General features: G+C 60.6%; 1 protein-coding gene across 2 annotated transcripts in view; it reads right to left on the bottom strand.

Moving 5' to 3' along the window:
• Positions 1-14,043, bottom strand: part of PTPRE (protein tyrosine phosphatase receptor type E) — a 91,251-nt gene extending 77,208 nt beyond the window's left edge. For both annotated transcript variants that reach the window (XM_056106674.1, XM_056106675.1), the window contains exon 1: positions 13,912-14,043. In XM_056106674.1, coding sequence (XP_055962649.1) covers positions 13,912-13,964 — 53 coding nt within the window. In that variant the 5' untranslated portion in view covers positions 13,965-14,043. The remainder of the gene's footprint in view (positions 1-13,911) is intronic.
• Between the last annotated feature and the right edge of the window lie 8,172 nt (positions 14,044-22,215).

Raw genomic sequence — 22,215 nt, 5'->3', positions numbered from 1 at the left:
CCAGCTGCAGGAGAGTCTGATTCTGGGGGGATGGGTCGGGGGGGACACGGATTCCACGGGCAAGTCCCCGAAGACACGGGGGGCGGGGAGGGGACACGCTCCCCAGAGCAGAGAAATAGGCCGACGTGCTGAAGGTTAAGAACGGCTCAGCCCACAACCCAGGGGCCTAGCGGGGACCGAGGGGGCCCAGCTGCTACCAGGGGCTAAGAAAGGGACACGAGACTCGTGCTTTGCTTGGCTTATATCTGGTTCCAAGGTTCTCCCCTGCAGACTCCTCCCTGTAGAAAGTCCCAGAATTTCTCAGAACAAGTGTGAGAAAGCAAAGTTGTGAATGACAATCTCTCTCTCTCTCTCTCTCTCTCTCTCTCTCTCTCTCTCTCTCGTCTCCTGGTGTCACTAGCAGATGTCGCACCCATCCTAAGTTACACATTATTTTCTTAGACTTAACTTCATTAAATCTGCAGCCAAGATTTCCAGCCTATGAGAGGAGTATGGCTATTTGCCAAGAAAGGCCCAGTCTGGGGGGTTAGAGAGAGGGGGGGTGGGTGGCGAGGAATCCGACCCTGTCCCCAGCCCCAAATTCCTCCTTCAGCCTCACAAAGACACACCTGGGATCCCAGGACCACCCCAGGCAAGAAAACGACGACGACGACTATGAGCCTTTAGCTCATCTTCGCCCCGAGCTGCCAGGGAACCTCAGGCGCGTGCTCCGTATTACAATTAGGTTTCGAATATTAACACGTGGTTAACGAAAACGGCGATTCCGACAGCACCTAAATACACCCTCCTCCTGAGCCCGCATCTCACCCTCACACTTGAAGCTTCTCCCAGAGTTTAATTTGGTCCGTGGTGTAAACAATCCCTCATTTCCATCCAGAACTTGTGGCATGTTGCTATGTTTACAGGAGAGAGAAAAATCGTCTTAATTTATGTAAAGAGTATTCCTAAAGATCTGGGTAACGGCGCTCGCCGGGAGTCAGCACCAACTGCAGAAATATCACAGGCTGGGCCGCGCAGACCCCCGGGACAGACCGGGGACCACCTGCAGAGCCTCGTGTGCGGGTGGGGCAGAGGGGGCGGGCAGGACCCAACAACCATCCCCCGGGATGCCAGCACCACCCCCAGCCTGGCTCTCTGCACCGAACACAGGTTTGGCGCTGCCGGGCGCACGGGGAGAACGAAGCCGGCTTGTCGGCGGCCAGTCGTAGAGGCGACCTTTGAGGCAGCACGGGGACCCCCTAAGTGAGGCCAAGGGAACCCCCAGCACTGCTGAGCGGGGGTGGGGAACACGGGGGTCACAGGGAGATGGGCAGGGTGGGAGACCCCGCCCCAGCCACACAGAAGCGGGGTCCTGACGTGGGAGACCCACCTGCTTTGCTGGCTGGACAGGAAGAGGGCACCGGGGGACTGCCACAGTGGCCAGCGGGAAGCAGGGGCGTTGCTGGGTCAGAGGCAGCAACACCGGGAGGAGTCCACACCCAGAGTAGCCCACGGCTGCCCCCGTCTGCTTATCTTGTGACCGAAGAGAGTGGAAGACCCCCAAAGTGTAAGCCTGTGCCAGCAGAGTCCCCGGAGGGCCCTGGTGTCACTGTGAGTGACCCCCTCCTGCCTTTACCACCCCCACAACTTCCAAGGACACAGCACAGGGGCCGGACAGAGAGCACAGGGGAGAGGCACTGGCCTTGCATGTGACCAGCCTGGGTTTGACCCCCAGCACCAGTGATGGCTCCTGAACACCGCCAGGAGTCAGCCTGCGTGTGGCCACTGTCGCCCCCAGACAGCCAGGACGGAAACAGAAGAAACAGTCCCAGGCTCCGAGGAGGGGTGCCAGGAGGGGCTGTCTGGGACCATGGGCTGGCCAGGGGGACGGTGTCACGTGGTGGAGGTGACAGCGGCCGGCGGAGGAGCCATGTGGAGAAGCTGTGGACCTGGCCAGGAACGCGTGGGTGGACACTCGCTGTCTACACACTCACTAGGCCTGAGCGGACTCCCGAGCACTGCCACGACTGACCCCCGGGTACGACCCCAAAACCTAAACTGAAGGAAAGCAGTGGGCCTGGAAGACAGTCAGGGGGCAGGATACACATGGCCGCCGCTGATCTTGGTCCTGCCCCCAGCACCAGGCGGGTCCCCAAGCACCACTGGATGTGACCCTGGGGACCCCCAGCCCTGTAGAGTGGCCCCGGTCACCCCCAGCACTGCAGGCCCCTTGGGGGCCCTGCGTGGAGCCACAGCCCGGGGGGCACCAGGTGGCACTGTGGCATATGCTCAGGAGAATGACTTCACTGCTTGACCAACTCCATCAGCAGGGAGAAGCAGCCAGTCAGTCCCCGAGCAGGCAGCGATGCCCAGAGATCCGTCCTCCATAAACAAGGCCCAGGCTGACGCTCACGGCACCCGGCAACCTGCACCTCGGGGCCCGTCAAAGACCAAACAAACCTCGAACAACAGCGCAGAGAAGGGAAGCAGCTGACGACAGCAAGTGCTGGCAGAGATGCAGTCACGACACGTCAGGACTGCCGGCGGGGACGTAGTCACCCGGCCACGTGGAACATTCTGGAAGCTGCTCGGGAAGACCTATTGTTCTGTGTGAGTCAGCCAAGAGCTCTGTTCCAGACTCACATGGCCCCCAGGCACATGTCCAAGCCTCAGCACGCGCCCCCCTAGCTGGGCACACACCGGCAGGACCCTCCTGGCACTTGGCCACAGCTCGGTGGTGACCCTCCCCTCCCCCCCACACACACACTAAGCAGGAGCTAGCCGGAAAATCCATTTCCATGACATTCTGCGACATTCTAGAAAAGGCTCATGGGTGAAGGCAGACCGAGGGGGCAGGGGACGGGACAGGGTGGAAACTGAGGCCAGGGGTCCCCCAAGGAAGTGTCTGGATCCCCCTGCTGTGTGCACCAGAGCCGGAGGGGGTGGCGAGTGATAGTACTGGGGGTCAGGCACCTGGCTCGCACACAGCTGACCTGCTTCAATCCCGGCACCCCAATATGGTCCCCCAAGCACCGCCAGGAGAAATTCTTGAGTGCAGAGCCAGGAGTGACCCCTGAGCATCTCTGGGTGTGACCCCAAACCAAACCAAAACAAAAAAAAAAACACCAAAAACCAAAACCCCAAAGCTGGGGCCGGAGGAGGCCGGGGAAGGGCCCGCACGGTCCTTCCTGCTTCTCCCTCCACCGCCACAAGGTCCCCCGACACCACCGGGGTGCCCCCGAGCACTGCAGGGTCTGAGCGGCACCATGTCCTGGCCTTGCATGGAACCACCCACCCAGGCCCTGTGGGGGCACCTCCTGGGACAGAAGCCAACCCAAGCTGAGCCACTGAGGAGGGCTTCTCCTGTGCCCGTCCGGCACGCACCTGGCAGTGCAGGGTCGCGGGGAAGTGGGTTCCAGGGGCCAGCGAAGGGCCATGGGGGTCCCCAGGCCTCTCTTCCCACCGGCCAGCCTCAGCGCCCAGAGCCAGTCCTGGCCAGCAGTCAGAGGGGGCCCAGAGCCTCGGGGGCCCAATGACAGCTGGTGGCCTTGTTCCTTCCAAGGGTCCCTGCAGCTGGCTCAGCTGTCCACCCCCCTGGCAGGGAAGCCTGGGACAAATGTCCCAGGACAGGGAGATGTGCCCAGAGAGCCATGTCCTCTTCCGCAGGGGCCCCGACTCCCAAGACGCTCCCCAGCGGTGCCGGGCTGGGACTTGGGGCCTCTCACCCCAGACAGCTGCTCCGGCCCCAGAGAAGCAGACCCAGGAGGCGGTCGGGAGAGGGGGTCTCCAGGCCCGTGGCCCGCAGTCACTAGAGGGGGTCTCGGGGCTCCGTGTCCCACACAGACCTCATTACCATGCTGGGACAGCAATGCTATCTCTCTTCACTGGTTTCTTTGTTTAAAAAAATAAAATCAATTTTACCTCCTTGCCATTCAACTCAGACTCCCAAGTAATTTATTCGAAATACTTTATTGCGTTAGTATTAAGGACTGTGATCATTCAAACATATAAAGGGGATTCAGAACTTTTTTATTTGCACACATGTTAATTTCTTAGGAGAAATTAACCTGAAAAATTACAGTGACTGATGTGATTACAGGGGGCCACTGGAATGAAAGCACCCTAACCCTCTAATTTTAATTTACGGCACCTATTAAACCCCCCTCCCCCACCCCCCACCCCCCGCCAGACACAATGGCATCAAGCTGCAACTTGAAATAGAGACCAATCAAAGGTTTGATTCTGCCTTTTGGATTAAGGTGCACTGTGTCATTGAGGAGTGACTTGAAACAGGAAGCAGTGTCACCGGCTCCTGCGAATGAGGTTCTGACACCTGCAAACAAATTGAAGGCATAAATCTACGCCCCATCCCCACGCTTCTGACGCCGGGCACCGTGGAAGGCCTCGCGGCTAATTTTCCTTTCCAAGGGCTGGAGCAGATTGATGGCGACCTTGACCTCTGACACAGCTCTGAGGCAACCGGCAGAGGCAATCGCGAAACCGAACACGCCACGGGCTCGTGAGTCTGATGTGACCTCTACAGCGCCAGGTCTCACGCTTTCCAGAATGTTCTCCGAGGGAACAGCTCCCCGGGCCTGGTCCGGGAAGGATGTTTCCTATTTACTTGGCAACGTGAGGGCAGATTAGAGGCTAATCGACGGGCCCTGAGTTATCACAGGCCACCCCCGGAAGGCTTCTGGGGCTGCAGCAAACGCTGGAGGAAGAGGAAACGCAGGCCGGGAGCTTCCCACGGAGGAGGGCGGCACCAGCCGGAGCAGAGTGGCCTGGGCCGCCATGGCCGCGTTGGCTCCCAGCGTTTCCTTCCTCGCAGGAAGCAAGCAGGGCTGCCCTGTCACCAGCAAGATTGAGTGAAAACGGCAGATCTGCAGCCCAAGGAGGACGCCAGGGGCAGGATGGAAAGACACCGCCATGAGCCTGTGGGTGGCGAGGAGGGCAGTCCCCGGGAGCACTGTCTCCTCACGGGCCCTCACTCGGTTTGCGTGGCCCGTGGGGACATTGTACGAAACGGGAACTAGTGACCGGAGGGAACAGAGCAGCTGTGCCCACAATCCGAGCTATGCCAGGCGGGCAGGAACCATTCTCTCCCTCTGCAGTGCTCAAGGGCTCAGGCTCCCGGCTCAGTGCTCAACTGCCACTCCCAGCCACTGCTGGAGGACCCCGGGTGCCGGCACGGAGCTGAGGGCTCCTTCCTGCATGCTGACTGGGCATGCAGGCCCAGAGCCAGGTCCGGCCAGGAAACAGGCTCACCCAGTCACCTCAGCTTCCTGCCCCGGCAGCCGCGGAGTCTGGGTCTGGGGGCCATGGCCCCTCCCCAGTGGGGTCCTTACTCGGAGGCAGGGGAATCTGCCAGCACCCTCTCTGCATTGCTTGCCCTGTGAGCGTGACCCTGGCCTGACCCGTCCGGGACAGTGGGGTTCCGGGGGCTGGAGCTGGTGGGGGGGGACCAGGACACACATGGGTCTGGACAGAGGCCCCCCAAGAGCGGAGAGAGCACCCAAGCCCAGAGCCATGGCAGAGCCCAGCCAGGCACGGGGACTCGGGGATGCTTGATGGGGGCGGGATGGGGGCCTGGAAGGTGCAAGGGCCAGTCTTGGTTCCTGTGTGCCTGTCGGTCTCTGTCTCTGCCTCTCTCTGGAACTCTCTCTGCCGCTGCCTCTCAAGGGGACAGTCCATTTCCACTGGCCTCACTGCCTCCTGCTACACATTTATACCTTCTCTCGGTTCCAGGGGATGCCTGGTCCTTGTAGCTGCCAGGAGCCTGTCCCTGCCAGTGTGTGTGTGTGTGTGTGTGTGTGTGTGTGTGTGTGCGCGCACGCACGCATGCGCGCGTGTCTGTGTATATGTCTGTGCATCTCTGTGTGTATGTCTGTGTCTGTCTATGCGTCTCTGTATGTCTGTGTGTGCCTATGTGTGTGTGTCTGTGTGTGTGTGTCCATGTGCGTGTCTGTGTGTGTCTGTGTGTGAGAGAGTGTTTGCGTGTCTGTGTGTGCCTGTGTGTGTATGTCTCTGTGCGTCTGTGTGTCTGTGTGGGTCTATAGGTATATGTGTGTTTCTGTGTATGTGTCTGTGTGTATCTGTGTGTGTGAGAGCATGTCTCTGTGTGTATGTCTGTGTGTGTGTCTATGTGTGCCTGTGTGTGTCTATGTGTGCCTATGTGTGTATCTGTGTCTGTGTGTGTGTCTGTCTGTATGTGTCTGTGGGTGTGTGTCTGTGTGTGTGTCTGTGTGTATGTCTGTGTGCCTGGCGCCGGTGTGTGTGCCTGTGTGTGTGCCTATGTGTGTGTGTGTGTGCGCGCGCGCGCACGCGCCTGGACCCTGCGCCCTGCCCGTCCGGCCTTCGGACCTTCGCTCCCGGCTGTGCAGCCATGCAGGAAATGAGTCTGGAGGCAGCTGGCGTTTCTGCGGGAGGAGGCCTCCAGCGAGCAGAGGCAGCAGTGGGCGTGGAAGTGCCAAGTGGCAGGTGGAATCCGGCGTAGGTGGCTCTGTCTGTCTCTGTCTGTCTGTCTCTCCTCGGCTCTGCTCTTCGTCTGAGCGGTTGCAGGGGCCTGAGGGCTCCTGAGGGTCCCCGTCCTGCCCCCTACCTAAGAGCAGCCTACGCGGAAGGCCTCTGCTGGGTCCTGCAGCGGGAGACCCGCCCTGGCCACTCGGATCCCCGGGACAGCCCACGAGCAGCTGCAGGAATGCCCCGGAAACTCGGGGGTCACCAGCTCCCACACGGATCCGCGGGCTGAGCAGTCTGGGGGCCTGAGAGACAGCCCCGAGGGGTCCTGCAGGCCCCAGCCCCACTGGGCCCATGCTCTAAACCATCCAGCCCAGTTGGCTGAGTCATGCTGGGAGTGACCCAGTGGCCCTTGAGCACTGCTTGGGAGTCCAAATGAATGAATGAATGAATGAATGCTACAATGCTCAGAGCGATTTCCTGTTCCCTGGCAGTTAGAGCTGACTAACCAGAGGATGATCTGCAGATTTCTGGGGGGCTGAGCTCAGCCAAATTTGAGTACAAGGGGCTTGTGGGAAGCTCCGGGGGGCTGCTCTGGGGTCTGCGCCCGGCCCAGGCAGGCAGTGAGGGGCCGCCCGCTGGACCCGGCTCTCCCCACACGCCGGCCCCCGCCTCCCCGACAGGAACCATCAGCCAGCTCTGGATGGGGGTGGCCCAACCTCCGTCACCCATGCCGAGGCCCTTGGGTGACACCCAGGCCTGGGCTCAGTGTGGCGCACGCAGCTGCCTCTCCAGCCTGCTCCCGTGACCCACGGCCCCTGAGAACCTTCCGGCAGTTCCCCGGCTCTTCTCCTTGCTCAAGTAGCCAGCATCAGGCTCAGCGGGGGTGAGCGACAAACTGCCTGGCCCACCGGGTTCTAGGAAGTTCTGGAAGCCACTGCTCTCAGTTTCTTCGCTGTGTCCCACAGCGGAGCTGGGAAGGCCAGAAGGGCCCTGAGAGACGGACTCGGCCTGGCTCTGCCTTTGCACCGTGGCTCTGGGTGGCTGCCCGCTCTCAGGATGGGAGAGCCGGGGCCTCGCACCCAAGCCAACACTGTTTCTGCCATGCCAGCGGCCACCCCGGGCAGAGAGGAAACTCCCACGGGCCCACCACACCGAGAAAAGAAAGTGAGATCCACCGCGAGGCTGGTCCGGCCGGCTGTTTCAGAACAGCCAGGAGTAAGCGGCCCGCTGCGGGGATGGACGCCAACTTCTGCCCGCTGCAGCCGACCACCGGCCCTCCCGAGCAGGAGGGGGCTGGACGCAAGCAGGGGAGAGCCCCTCCCGTCAGGGGCACGGGCAGCAGGGGGAGGGAAGACGAGAGGCCCAGTGGGGCAGGGCCTGGGTCTGGGGGATCCTGGGAGGCCCAGGTCCACACAGGCACAATAGGCTCAGAGATGCGCCTGGAGTGGGAGCCGGGGGGTGGTCCTGGTCTGTGGAACAGAAGGGGAACACGTCTGGAGGCACAGCACGGACGACTGTGGATGTTGTTTTCCAAGCACAGAACCGCGTCGCGCATCAGTGTTTTGGGGTGCCAGCCCATGGTTCACAGAAGTTTCCACAGGCTCCAAGTCCTTTTGTCCAATCAAGGGAAGTTTTCATAGGTGTCAGGGGGCACCAGAATCTCCGACTCCAAAGGACGTTTGACCTCCCTCAAGGACCCCCTGGCAGCCCAGGAGCAAAGGAGCTCATGTGGTCCCACGTTCCCCGGCGTGTCCCCAAAGGTAAGAGCCCCAGCACAGGGCCAAGACCCCTCAGCACCCCCCGCCAGCCTCCTCTCTCGTCCCATGGATGCCACATCCCTCTGCCCACCCCATACGACCCTCCCGTTGGAGGCCAAAGAATCTCCCAGAAAACCCAGCTGCCCGCCCTCCCAGGCCCCGCGCCAGCTGTGGGGCAGCTGGGTCCCCTCTGCACCCGCTAGAGTACCACACCCCCGAGTGACCATCCTGGCCCCTTAGGGATGGCAGGGCTAAGCCAGTCCCCAGGGAGTGGTGAGTTCGAGGGTCTGACGTCTATTGCTCCCTGCATTCGAGAAAGCCCTGGTGTGGGGGGGGAGGTCTGACAGAAGGTGGGAGGTCTGAGCCCCAGCGGCGGGAACACGGTCTCACTGGGGCGTCCACATCCTCCAACCACGCTGGACTCCAACGCACAAGCGCTGGAAGGAATTTAAACGGGCAGCTTGATAACATCTCCCCGGGCCAAACCCAGCGGGCATGGGGGACGTTGGCAGAAGGGAGCCCTCGGGACTGTGCGCCAGGGCACGCGGCCACCACGCAGGCCGGCAGGCCGCGGGCAGCGCGCGCGTGTGGGCCTCTATCGGAACGAGAGCTGCTGGCAAGTCTCAGGACTGGAAAACGGGCCAGCAAGAACCTGCACCAGAACAATGCCCGTCTGGAGAGCATAGGGGGAGGGGAGGGGAGGCCCAGGCAGCTGCCTTTGTCCTGGGGGTTCCTGGGTTTCGGGGTCCCACCTGGCGGCATGGGGGGGCTGATGATCTCCGACTGGCCTGGGAGACAGCACTGAACCTCGGGCTGCATGTGCAGAGCGAGTGCTCCAGCCTCGCATGTAGACACAGGACGCAGCGTCCACCCGCTCAGCTGCTCGGGGTGGCCCATCGGGCGCTGCCCTGCACCGTGAGTGAGGCGGGGCTGGGGGTCCCGGAGCTTCAGGAGGGACGTGCGCCCTGTCCAGCCCCACTCGCACCCACAGGGGGCCTGGAGCAGGGCACAGTTGGGGCCGGATCTGCAAAGTCTGCAGGATGAAGGCGACAGCCCCCCCCAAGAAGCTGACCACAGAGACAGCGGGGGATTCCCAGACCCCCAGGGAGGGCCAGCACAGCATGAAGACCAAAGATGGGCCGGGTCCAGCGCTGGACACTTCAGAACTCTTGGTGAAGGAGGACAGGGAACGGGTTAGTCTCCCTGAACAGAAACTGAAACACCGTCCAGGGAGAGGCGGGAGCACCAGCACGTGAGCACCACAGCCGCGAATGGACACACAGAAGGTCAGAGCAAAGGTGGCCACGGCGCTGGGCACATCTCAGGTCTGCCCCGTCCAGTCGCCCTGAGACTCCGGGGCCCTCCTAGGTTCTCTTCACTCCTTCCCCCATCCCCCCCAGTTCAACCCCACGCCAAGCCTGCCGGAGCACAGCAAGTCACGATCCCCATCATGGCCAGAGCTGGGCACCTGCGCTGACCGCCACACCCCACTGAAGGCCCAGCATCTGCGCTCGAACCCTCAGGCATCCAGGAGGTCGGGCCGTGGGGTCTCTCCGTGCTGCCCCCGTCACGAGCACCCCCACACCCCCTCCAGTCCTGGCCAGCATCCTCGTGCTTGCAGAGAGCACCTGTCTGGGTCAGCACTGGCTGGAACCTTCTGGAACTGAGCACCCCATGGAGCAGGGCTGGAGCCAGGGCCCACGGCCTCTCCCTTGAAGTACCTTCCCAACGCACAAACGTCACAGCACGCTGAACTGCTCACACCAGTAGGGTGTTCCTCCTCCAGCCTCCCCAAGGTCAGGATGGAGCCTGGGGCTCCCCAGAAAAGGCAGCACCTGCACCCCATCAGGGGTCTCACATGCATACCTGCTCCCCACCACGGTCCCTATGTGTACCTTCACCCCACACACCTCCATGGGCTCCTGACCCTCAAGCATGGCTGTTTTCGGGTCACCCCAGGGAACTCGGGGCTCACTAGCACGAGCACTGGGGCGAGCGCCCCAGACCCCCCCAAGCACAGCGCGTACGCCGGCCCTTTGAGCCACGCCAACTTCCCGCTGCAGGCAGCCCTGGCTGTGTTTGAAGCCGGCTTTCAAATAAGACGGCCCTTGGGAATACTCATTGGGATCCTACGTCCTTGGGAGTCAGCATGAAAGGCTCTGCGTATGTGTATTTCTGAAACTTATTGTTATTATTTTTTTTTTATTTCATAAGCTTCATCAGCCCCTTTGAAGTAGCGGGGAGTTGAAAGGCGGGAGGCCCACCTCGCTGGCCCCGCGCCCGGGGGCGGGTTCAAAGAGGTGGCGAACCACATCAAACCCTGCACAGCACCTGGACGGGGCAGACCTGGGCAGATGAGGTTTGGGGCACAGCCGCGAGACGGGGAGCAAAGGAAGTTGGCTTGGCAATTGCCCCCAGCCTGGGCAGAGCGACCCGCCCTGGGCCCCTCCTGCAGGCCCGCAGGCTCAGGGAGGCCCTGAGGTGAAGCCCCATCATGGGGAAGATGTCCCAGCTCCTCTGGGGGGAAACGCATCCGAGATGAGGCCATGGGAAGGCAAGCCTCCCCGGGCAGAGGGTGTGCCGGTCGGTGTCCAGACCCAAAGCGTGCCCAAGGCACCGGTCAGCGGCCATCCGTACCTGGTGCAGGGCTGCGGCAGCCGGGTTCAAGGGCACAGGCCCGGGCGCCGGGCAGTGGAGCGGTGGGTCTAGAGTCTAGAATGAACGACACCCCCCGACCGGCCGTGGACGGGCTCTCACTGTCGGCCCATGGCCAGGAAGGTTCTGGTTCTCTGGGGAGGTAAGAAAAGCGGGGAGTAGAGCGTTGGGTTTGGGGCTGGGGGCTGGGGAGACGTCCCCTGGCCTGGAAGCTGTCCTCTGACCCCAGCTGCATCCCCCAGAGTCTCTCGACTGCTGTGGCCACTGGCCAGCCCAGGTGGAGTTGTGGAGACCCGCACAGGGTGCCCCAGACCGTCCGAACACAAGAGAGAGCCCGGGGCGTGGAAGGCCGGATCCAGGCTGGACACAGCGGTCACATTAGGGGACAAATGCTCACATGAAATCTCGTCACCCCATTCAGTTGAGGGCACCAGCAGCAGAGCGACCCAGGGAGCCCCCGAGAGTCTGGCTGGCACCTGGGCATCTCCTGCTGGGGGTCGACTGCCCATTTATTCCCCAAAACTCCACTGGTCCCTCTCGGGAATCACGGCCGTGGTTTGCTGAGTACCTTGGGCTGGGTCTGAACCTCGGTCACGGGAAGACAAGTAGGGCTGACTGCTCTCTGCTAAGGACAGGGGCACAGGGGCACGGGGACGCCCCAACCCAGGACACACCGGCACTATTTACTGGTCAGGAAGGTGGGACAGAGCCTGCACAGTCTGGGGCAGGCAGAAAGGCAGAGGCTAAAGCCAAAAAAAAAAAAAATGGGGCAGGAGTGATAGTACAGCGGGTAGGGCGCTTGCTTTGCATTCGGCCGACCCGGGTTCGATTCCCAGCATCCCATATGGTCCCCTGAGCACTGCCAGGAGTAATTCCTGAGTGCAAAGCCAGGAGTAACCCCTGTGCATCGCCGGATGTGATTCAAATAAATAAATAAATAAATAAAAACAGGAGTAATTCCTGTGCATCGCCAGGTGTGACCCAAAAACAAAAAAAAAAAGAAAGAAAGAAAGAAAGAAAGGCAGAGGCTTTTCCTAGGTCTGGGGATTTGAGGAGAGGGGAGCATTTGAAGAGGGTTTTGAGGTTTAAGTAGGAGTCCCAGAGGCAGAGATATAAAGGGGAAGGAGGGTCAGGCCAGAGGGCTGAGTGGCTCCCCGTGGGAGGATCTGGGGACAGAGCAGGCCAGGGGAGTCCAAGGAAGGCTGGAGACAGTGCAACCCTGTTCCTGCTGGGACGCCCAAGGAGAGCGTTTCATCCTTAGAGTGAATCACGGCGGACACTGCAGAGCCGAGGCCAAGAACGGAATGAACAGCAGCTTCCCCAGGCCCCTCACGGCTCCCCAGGCCTCCTCAAGGGGCCCTGGGGGTGTCTAGTCCCACTCAGCAAATGTGCTTCTGTTTGTGGGCTCAGCCGGCCGTGTGGGGCGGGAGCCCAGCACGGTCTCCAGGCCCCCAGCAGACGTGCTGAACACCTGCCTCCCTCCTCGGCCGGTCCGATGGACAGCGCCCACTGAACACACCCCCGCCCGGCCAACAGACGCGCCCCAGCCTCCCGCTTCCTGAGGGGTTCCGGTGCCTCCTGGCCACAGATTCCAGCAAACACCCAGACATCCACCCCCCAGGGCAGAATGAGAGCCAGGAGCCACCACAAGGAAATGTGGAGTGTGGGAGACATTCACTCCCCAGGAGAAGTACCCAGGGGGCAGAGGCTGGTCTGCGCATGGCCCAGGGGGACAGTGTGGGCTGGACAGTCAGAGGGAGCAGAGAGCGCAGAGCGGACCCCATGGCCAGAGGATGAGATACAGATTGTCACCACTGAAACGCACCATGTTCCCGACCCACCAACAACCAGCTGTCCACGGCCGCCAGCGCCTTCCCGGTGCTCCTCTTAGGTGGGGGGCTTGCGCCCACTTAACCTTCATCCCCAAATGTCCTTGAGCCTGGAGGCCACGCGGGTCCTCACCAGTCCCTGCGCTGGGGTGGCGGCAGGGCCTGGCTCAGGGCTGTGCCTTTCCAGCTAAGCCTGGGGCCAGGGGACTCCTGCTCCTGGCCGCACACGAGGGGGTGACCACGGGAGAACTCAGACACCACTAGCACCAGTGGACACAGAACTCTGCGGTCAGCTCCGCATCTGAACGAACAGGGGGAAGTCAGGCCAGACTCCCCACCTCTGGGGCCTCCTTCCTCTTCCTCCCGGCCGGTTGCCCCCAGACTCCCTAGAGGAGTCACTGGGCCCCAGGGCCACTTGACAGAGCTCTCTGAGGCTGGTGAGGTCAGCTGGAGGGACTGCGGGGACCAAGCCAGCTGTGCGCAGGCAGAATCCTGGCAGGGAGGGATGATGGGTCCTTGGGACCTGGTCTCCCTCCAGGCGCCCGGCCACGGAGGACTTCCCCACTCGCGGACTCTGCCGCCCCCCCAGTCAAGCCTGGAGCCCCGGGCTGACACAGACACGCCCGCCCCAGCTGGGCACCAGCGCGGGCAGGCGAGGTGCTCCAGGCGCTCGGGGCCAGCCCAGCCCTGCCCTGCCCCTGACCCCTGCGCGCTGCGGGACCTTCCCCACGGGGGGCCTGGACCCCAGGCCTCTCGCCCAGCTCACTCCGGCGCCGCGGACAGGGGTGCCGGGCCTGTCCAGCAGCCCAGGCCGGAGGGAGGGGGGCTGCTCCCGCCTCTCCGGGGAGGCCCGAGGGGGCTGCGCCCCAGAGCGCCCCCCACCCGCGCGCCCGGAGTTGCGCCAAGTCCTCACTTTGCGCGCAGCCCGGGTGGCTGCCGGGGCCGGGGGCGTGCGCGGGGGCCCCCCGCAGGGACCAGGCGGCGCGCACACGCCCACCCGGGGCGCACCTGGGCCGGAGCGCGGGGGGCCGGCCGGCTCCGCGGGCCGCAGCGACCCCCGGGCAGCGGCGGGGGCCCCTGGGCGACTCGGCCTGCGCCGGCCGCGCTCACCCCGCCGCGGGGGCGCCCCGCGTCCCCCGCTCCCCCGCGTTCCCCGCGCGCTGCGTCCCCCGCGCCCCCCGCATTCCCCGCGCGCACCGCGTCCCCCGCGCCCCCCGCGCGCCGCTCACCTCGCGGGGGCCGGTCCGGACGCGCCGATCGCGCCGCCGCGGCGGCTCCGCATCGCCCGGCGCCGCCCGCCGCGCCCGGGGGCGCCCGCCGTCCCCGCCGTCCCCGCCGTCCCCGCGTCCCCGCGTCCCCGCGGCCGCCCAGCAGGACCCGAGCGCCGCCGCCGAGCAGGAAACCGGCCGGTCCCGCCGCCTCCGCGCGCTGCGGGCTCGGCTGGCGGGGCGGGGGCGGCCGCGAGGCGCGGGGGCGACGCCTGGTGTCCGGCGCGGGCAGCGCACCCGGCCCGGCCCGGCCCCGCGCCGCCCCGCCCCGGGAGGGCCCGCACCCCGGACGCCCGGCCTGGCCGCGGGCCTGGACACCAGGAAGCGCCGGCGCCGCCGGGCGCCCTCTGGACAGGAGGCGCGGCCGCGGACGGAGGGGGCCCTTGTGGGTGCGGGGACCCTGGGGACAGAGGCCCTGAGACCCGCCCTCCTTCCAGGCCCGGGCAGGAGCACCCCTAAGTACGTGGGAAACGTCGTCAGGGCTTGGGCCAGGGCGGCGGATGAGCAGGGCTGGGCGGCTGCCTGGCGCGTGGACATCTCCCCGGGCCTCCAGGCCCCTTCTTGTGGGTGCAGCGTCACTCACTGATGGTGAGAAGGCAACTCTGGGGGTCTGGCCCCCCCAAACGCCAGGACTCAGGGCAGCTGGGCACCCCCACGGTGAGGAGGATGGGACCTTCAGCCTGACTTGTCCCAGTAAGAACTTGGGGGGACCTGAACCCAGCGTGTGTGTGCGACTGCGCCCACACCCGACTTGTCCTTGGCACTCGCAGGCATGACCGCTGTCCTCCAGGAGAGGGGCTGTGGGGACCCCCAGTGGGTTCCTGAGCCCTTGCAGGGCACCCAACTCAAACCGTATCCTGGCCTGGCTGGCGGGGTCAGTGGGGCCCAGTGGTCTGCAGGACTGGGAATGGAGGAGTAGAAGCCTCCAGCTGTGCGCCACTCTGAGGGCCCTTGGTGGGGCGCATCTTGCAGTGCTGTGGGGTGTGTTCTGGGGGTGCTGGTGTCCGAGGGGGGGCTGCCTCTCTGGAAAGTGAAAGCTGGGACAGCAGAGCCCACCTGCGCTGGACTGACTCAGTTTCCCTGCGGCACCTCACTTCCACCTCTCCACCCCTGCCCAACTGCAGGCCGCAGAAGACCCGTGACCGTACCCCGTTCTCGGCTGGCTCCTTCCCCTCCCCAGTCCATGCCCAGGTCACCCCCATCCCCGACTTCACACCGACTCTTACACAGACTCAACCTTCAGGGGGTCTGACCCTGCTCACTCTCCTCCAAGCCCCCCAACCCCCCAATTGCTCCCTTGCCCCAGCGTTCAGCACCTCCCGGGGGCCCCAGCCTGGCTCTCTTCTCCCTTCACACCCAGCCCCTCCTCTGACTGCCGCACCCCTCCCTGCCCTACTCTCGACCCGTTTTCTGCTACCCAACGCCCCCAAGCAGTCCCTACTGTGAACGTGGCCCCCTCTCTCCACCCGGCAGCCAGGGAGCCTGGTAAAAATGTGGGCAGCACCAGACGGCCACGGGGCCCCGAGCTCGGTCGGCCCCCGGGAACAGCCCAGATGGCACGGGGCGGGTGGCCCGGTGACAGGCCCGGGGGCTGGCTGCAGCGGCGGCCACTGCTTCCACGCGGGCACGCGGCAGCCGAGGAGGTAGGCAGGCAGGAAACTGTCGCCTTGTCAGACATCTGCTCCCGGGGCGTCGGCAGCCGGGGAACAGGACGGGTACAGATGGCTCTGCCCTCCGTGCTGTCGCTCGATTCTTCCAGGAGCCAGGCCCGACTCCAGCGGGCTCCAGACCATCCTCCCGGGCCCTCCCAGGCCCCCTCAGCCCTCCTCTTCCCACCTCCTGCAGGATCCAAGCACTACCGGCTTCCCAAGGGATCCCCTGATCGCCTCAGAGACTTTCCGACCTCTCGCCGTTCAGACCATGCGCCCTGCCCGTTGGGGATCTGGAACCCGGCACCATCCTGGTAGAACTCACTGCTCCCCCTTCTCCCCACTCCAGTCCGAACCCGGCCCTCTGTTGCCGTCGGCTTCCGGGTTTCCAGGCCAGCAGACTCGTGTTCTTCCAGCCCAGCTTGAACCCCTGTTTCTGCGTCTGTTCTCCGTCAGCTGTGGCTGTCCCGCTGCCTTCAGTCTCGGCATTTCTCAGAGTGACCCCAGTGAGGCTCCCCGGGTTTCCAGGGGTGAGTGAGTTCAACTAACACCAACGTCGTGAGACCAGAAAGTGCTCCCTAAAAGCATCAAGAGGTAAAATGGATGTGTTGGAAGCGAAACAAGGGTTTCCTTTTAAACACTAGTCATGTCGGCCTGAAAAAGGGGGTGAAAAGGCGAAGGCCTTATTTGGGGTGAGAGGGTGGCCGGTTCGGGTACAAGAACGGAGGAAGCAACTTTGCACGTGGCCCTCCAGGAGTCCCAAGAGGGAGGGAAGATCCCTGGTTCCAGCAGCGTTCGCGGGTGCCCAGAGCAGAAACTTCTTGGCTGCAGGCTTGGCTCCTGATTTCAGCCTTGGCTGCAGAGTCCCTGGTGAGCCCTGTCCCCTTCACGAGTGCCAGGTCACTGTGGGGTGATTTCTTCGAACAATTGCTCTGACTCTGTTCAAGCAAGAGCTGACACCCGCCCAGCTCCAACTAGACACAAAGTGAATGTTTGAATGTTTCTCCTCCCTGAAGGGCCACATGCAAAGTTGCGTCAATGTGTCCCCTGCAGAAACATTCACTCCTAAGGGCTAAAATCAGGGCTTGATAGCTGGTTGTCTGGAGAGCCGAGGGAACAAGGAAAGATAGACTTCAGGACCTGCCTTCTCCCAGGAATGTTCTGGAAGCCTGACACAGCTTCTAGAATTTGCCAGAGGCGTTAGTTAACTCGAGTGGTCCAGGTCTTGGTCTTCCCACGTCCCCTCACCCTTCTCAGGGGACGCCAGCAGCCCCTCGCCTGATGCCGGAGGCCAGCCCTCCCGAGAGAGCCCCCTGCCACTCAGAACCACCAAGGGCCCCTCTGTCCATCCTTCCCCACACAGGGCCGAGGATTTCTTCTCGGGCCCTTTCCCCTGATAAGACGAACTTGTGTGTCAAACAGATCCCGTGTGTGCGGTTTCCTGAGTGGAAAGAAATGCCCCAACGAGAGCCATGCGCCCTCCTCCTAAGAAACATCTCTCCCATCGCCCTCGAAGCTTCTGCGTGTGCCTCGGGGTCTGACAGCCTTCCCAGCGGCAGCCCTGGCCGGCCACTGCCCCCGTCGTGCACTGGCCCCGGGAGAGCCGAGGCCTGCGGAAGGCCCGGAGCAAACCACCTGGCAGGGGCTCTTCCCAGCGAGCCCAGCAGAAATGGGCCTCCTCACTCCAGCCTACGTTTCTGCAGATAGACGTTTCCTCTCTCCTCTCCAAGAAGTCCTGCAGCCTTCGGTTTCGGGGAGAATATAACAGCACTCTTTTTTTTTTCTTTTTTGGGTCACACCTGGCGATGCACAGGGGTTACTCCTGGCTCTGCACTCAGGAGTTAGTCCTGGCGGTGCTCAGGGGACCATATGGGATGCTGGGAACCGAACCCGGGTCGGCCGCGTGCAAGGCAAACGCCCTACCCGCTGTGCTATCTCTCCAGCTCAACAGCACTCTGTCTTTACTCTCTAAATTATGGGACATTTTCACGTGGGAAATGATTTATTATTGGTCTTCTATTTAATTTCTGCTTGCTTTTGGAGCAGGACAAGTTAGAGCTTAGCTAGCACGGAGTCCTGAGATGTCGAGAAAACGCTTGGCAACAGGATCTACAAAACCGTTTCTTATTAGTGCCACAGGACAGTTTTTTTAAAAAAATGTAATTAATTTTGGGGGCTGGAGTGATAGCATAGCAGGTAGGGCGTTTGCCTTGCACGCGGCTGACACGGGTTCGATTCCCAGCGTCCCATATGGTCCCCCAGGCACTGCCAGGGGTAATTCCTGAGTGCATGAGCCAGGAGTAACCCCTGTGCGTTGCCGGGTGTGACCCAAAAAGCAAAAAAAAAAAAAGTAATTTTTAACCATTTTCCTATTTCTCGTTTGGGGGACTCACCAGGGGTGCTCAGGCTACTCCCTGCTTGACGTGTGGGACCTGCTTTTGGCGGTGCTGAGGGGTGCATTTGGTGGGTCAAACCCCAACCTCGAAGCTCTCCGCCAGTTGAGGGCTCTCTCTCCTTCCTTGTCCCTGCCTCACTCCAAAAACTTGAAATGTTTGATTTCCTCAAGCGTTGCTACCATAAGAGATACTTTTAGTATGAGAAATTGCCTCTTTAATGGAAAATTATTATGTCAAGGAAATGTTCCTCTTCAAATGATCCCTAAGTACATACAAGCTACATGCAATTCATTAAAGAAAGATAAATGTGTGTTAATTAGTTAAATCACTGTCACTGTCACTGTCCTCCCGTTGTTCATCAATTTGCTCGAGCGGGCCCAGTAACGCCTCCATTGTGAGACTTGTTGTGACTGTGTTTGGCATATCGAACACGTCACGGGGAGCTTGCCAGGCTCTGCCGTGCAGGCGAGATACTCTCGGTAGCTTGCCGGGCTCTCGGGGAGGGGCGGAGGAATTGAACTTGGGTCAGCCATGTTGGCCTCTTGCAAGGCAAACGCCCTACCCGCTGTGCTATCGCTCCAGCCCAATTAGTTAGGTAATAAAACAAATCACATATATTCTAAAGCTCTCTACATGCCCTAAGATGAATCTTTGTGATTATTTTTCTAAAATAATAATAACAAGGCTAACTTGACATTGAATAACCCTTAAAATAAGCAGACGAGAAACCAGCACCTTCAAGCGACAGGAAAAGGGAAAAGGAAACCACTTGTCCTGGTGCATGCCGGTCACTCGAGGACCACCTCTCTGGCCTCAGCTAGAGTCCGGGAGTGAGCAGGTAGCATGAGGGTTGCATTTGTTGGTTTGTTTGTTTGGGGTCACACCTGGTCTTCTCAGGGTTTGCCTCTGCCTCTGAGGGGGAGAGGCAGGGCAGCTAGGAGCAGGCCAGGGGGCCAGAAGGAAGCCCACCCAGGCTGTGGGGTGGAACAGACCACAGGGGAGGCATCAGCAAGGTGGGAAATACCCCCCGGGAATTACAGACCAGCAAAGGGGAGAAAGTGGAGAATTACACACCAGCAACTAGTCACAAAGGCAACTTCCCAGGTCTCATCCCACGTAAGGCTTGTAACAGACAGGCAATAAAACAAAGGGTTCATCATGACTTAATGAAACAGCAGACAGGAGATTAAAAGGGGAACTCAGGGGGGCAGGAAAGGAATGGAACTCTGAAGCCCTACAGCATCGAGTTCATGCAGAGCCAAGAAGGAAGTGGCGGCGAGGCGAGTTTCCCCGAGGAAGAGGAGAAACAGGCCCAGCGTCCACAGAAGAAGGAGGACATGGAAGCCCACGGTGCCCGGACACGGGACAACGAGGGGACCCAAAGGGAAATCCCGACCAACGGAGCTCAGAGTTGAGAAACACGAGACAGAACGATTTCTCTGCAGTGACTGTGCAGAGTGAAAGACAATCCGAGAACTCGGGCGCGAACAGGTGTCGGACATTGGCTACCCAGCACACAAGTGGCCCAGTGCATGGTCCAGCTCCACATGACTGTCCAGGGGGAGGAGACGAGGTGGGCGCAGACTCGTCCGAGCGTCATCCGATGTCACAGACCGGGTGTGGGTGCGCGGTGCAGAGCTGGTCTGGGGGACAGGAAGTGGCAGCTGGGCTGTCACTCAGGAGCTGGCCCTGGGGGCCAGAGAGATAACACAGTGGGGAGGGCACTGGCCTTGCACATGGCCGCCCCAGGTTCAAACCTGGCATCCTATATGGTCCCCCGAGCACTGCCAGGAGCGATTTCTAAGAACAGAACCGGGAGAAACCCCTGAGCATCACCGGGTATGACCCCCAAACAAAAAATATTCCCAAAATGCACGATTTCTTCTCTGTCCACCAGAGAACCACAGCGACCACACTGGTTCTTTGGTGTAGAAAGGATCCCCGAGGCAGAGGAGCGCAGATAGCTCTGTGGTCTCTCCACGGAGAAGCCCCGGCAGCCAGGGGCTGTGGTTCCCGAGAGAGAGGCAAGGCCGTGAGCTACAGCTGCTGAACGATTGGCCATTGCGGGGGTGCTCCAATGGGCCAAGGAGACCACGAGGGGCCCAGGCCTCTGGAACTGGACAGAGGGATGGGGGGGGGGGCGCAAAAGTGACCAGAATGGGGTTCCGAGAGGGCTCTGTGGGGAACCCAGGGGCCGGCCATAAACCATGGAGCAGAGCCCCTGGAGGCAGCGTGAGGAGCCAGGCCTGCAGTGGACAGTGCTGACGCCTGAGTGTGACCTGAAGGAGACCCAGGGACAGAAGTCACACACGTGGCCTGTGGGCTACTTTGGTTTGGTTTTTGTGGCAGGCTTGGTGGTGCTCAGGGGTCCGCGTGTGCCAGGAATCAACCATGGGATTTCCCCCCCTGGTTTCCTTAACAAGGGGCGCTCTAGAGACCCCTGGACTGGTGGTGCTCAGCCCAGAAGTGCTCTGGGCTGTAGGTGCGACTCCCTGCAGTGCTCAGGGTAACGTGGCGGGGACGCGGTCTCTCTGTGCCAGGCGTTGGTGCCACATGCCAAATCCTGTTATCGGTGTTTGGCAAAGATGCCAAGGGGATTCCCAAGGGGAAGAACATCTCTTCAAAGACTCCAGTGTGAGTCACTGTGTATCCATGTGTAGAATGAATGACAACCTTCCTTCACGAGCCGTGACCCCAAAATAGATAACGATCACACACAGATATGGGCATGAAATGGAAACATTCTCTGAGAGGATAGGACAGAAAGACCTCTGTCATCTCGGATTAGGCAATGCCCTTTGAAATATAACATTTCGTGCATAACCGATCACATAAAAATATTAGTAAACTAGACTTCACCAATTTGAAATAGGATTCCGCCTTTAAAGATAGTCCAATAAAATTAAAAAAAAAACGAATTGTGGGAGAAAATTAGCTGGAAACGTATATCTAATTATAGACTTCGCAGAGTATATAATTTACTTATTTTGTTTGTTTGCTTTGGAGGCTCATCCTGGTGTTCTCGGGGCTCACTCCTGCCTCTGACTTATTTGGGGGACCGGATGCGTCTCCAGGGACCAAACCTGTCGGCCTCAGGCGGCACTGTTGCTCTGCCCTCCTGATATTCAACTTAAATACCTTTTATAACAGTAAGAAGGTGACCAATTTTAGAAAGTGTTCAAAAAATTTAAATAGGGGCTGGTGTGATAGTACAGTGGGTAGGGCGTTTGCCTTGCATGTGGCCCGACCCGGGTTCAATCCCCAGCATCCCATATTGTCCCCTGAGCACGGCCAGGAGTAATTCCTGAGTGCATGAGCCAGGAGTAACCCCTGTGCATCGTTGAGTGTGACCCCAAAAGCAAAATAATAATAATAATAATTCAAATAGACTTCACCATAGAAAACATATGAATGGTAAATAAGTACACAAAAGGTGTTTCACGATCACGACCATCCTGTTGTTCGTCGATTGCCTCGAGCAGGCCCCAGTAACGTCTCCTTCGTCCTAGCCCTGAGATTTTAAACAGTGCCACATTCGAGACTCTTTCAGGGTTAGGAGAATGAGACCCATCATTGTTACTGGTATTTGGCATATTGGGTACGCCACGGGGAGTTTGCCAGACTCTGCCGTGTGGTCAGGTTACATTCAGTGCCTGCCAGGTTGTCCAAAGGTGTTTAAGAGCCAGGATGTTGAAGAACACTGCATTTTGCAAATAGTGGGCTACCAATGAACACTCATTATAGTGACAACTTTTATTTGCAGTGCTGTAAATAGAACCCAGGGTCCCACACAAGGCAAGTGTTCTACTGCCGAGCCTGTTCCTAGCCCAATAAAGACAATTTTTTTCTTTCTTCTTCTTCTTTTTTTTTTTTTTTTGCTATTGGGTCATATCCAGAGATGCACAGGGGTTATTACTCCTGGCTCTGTACTCAGGAATTACTCCTGGTGGTGCTTGGGGGACCATGTGGGATGCTGGGAATAGAACCCGGGTTGGCCGCGTGCAAGGCAAACGCCTTCCCCACGGTGCTATTGCTCCAGCCCTAGTAAAGCCAAATTTTAAAGGGAGACCTTGGGGAGTTTTGGTGAGGACATGGAACAGCTGAAGCATGAAACTCTTCTGTGGAGGCCTCACTGGGACCCTTAGTCGGGAAGGCACTCCTCAGGCTCAGCTCAGGTAAATGCACTTACCACGGACCCCAAAGTTCCCCTCCTCCGACTG

Source organism: Sorex fumeus, unplaced genomic scaffold (assembly GCF_029834395.1).
Source record: "Sorex fumeus unplaced genomic scaffold, SorFum_2.1 ptg000142l, whole genome shotgun sequence".
Taxonomy (NCBI): Eukaryota; Metazoa; Chordata; class Mammalia; order Eulipotyphla; family Soricidae; genus Sorex; species Sorex fumeus.
Note: the sequence above shows the minus strand (reverse complement) of the source record. Positions and strands in the feature narration are given on the sequence as shown.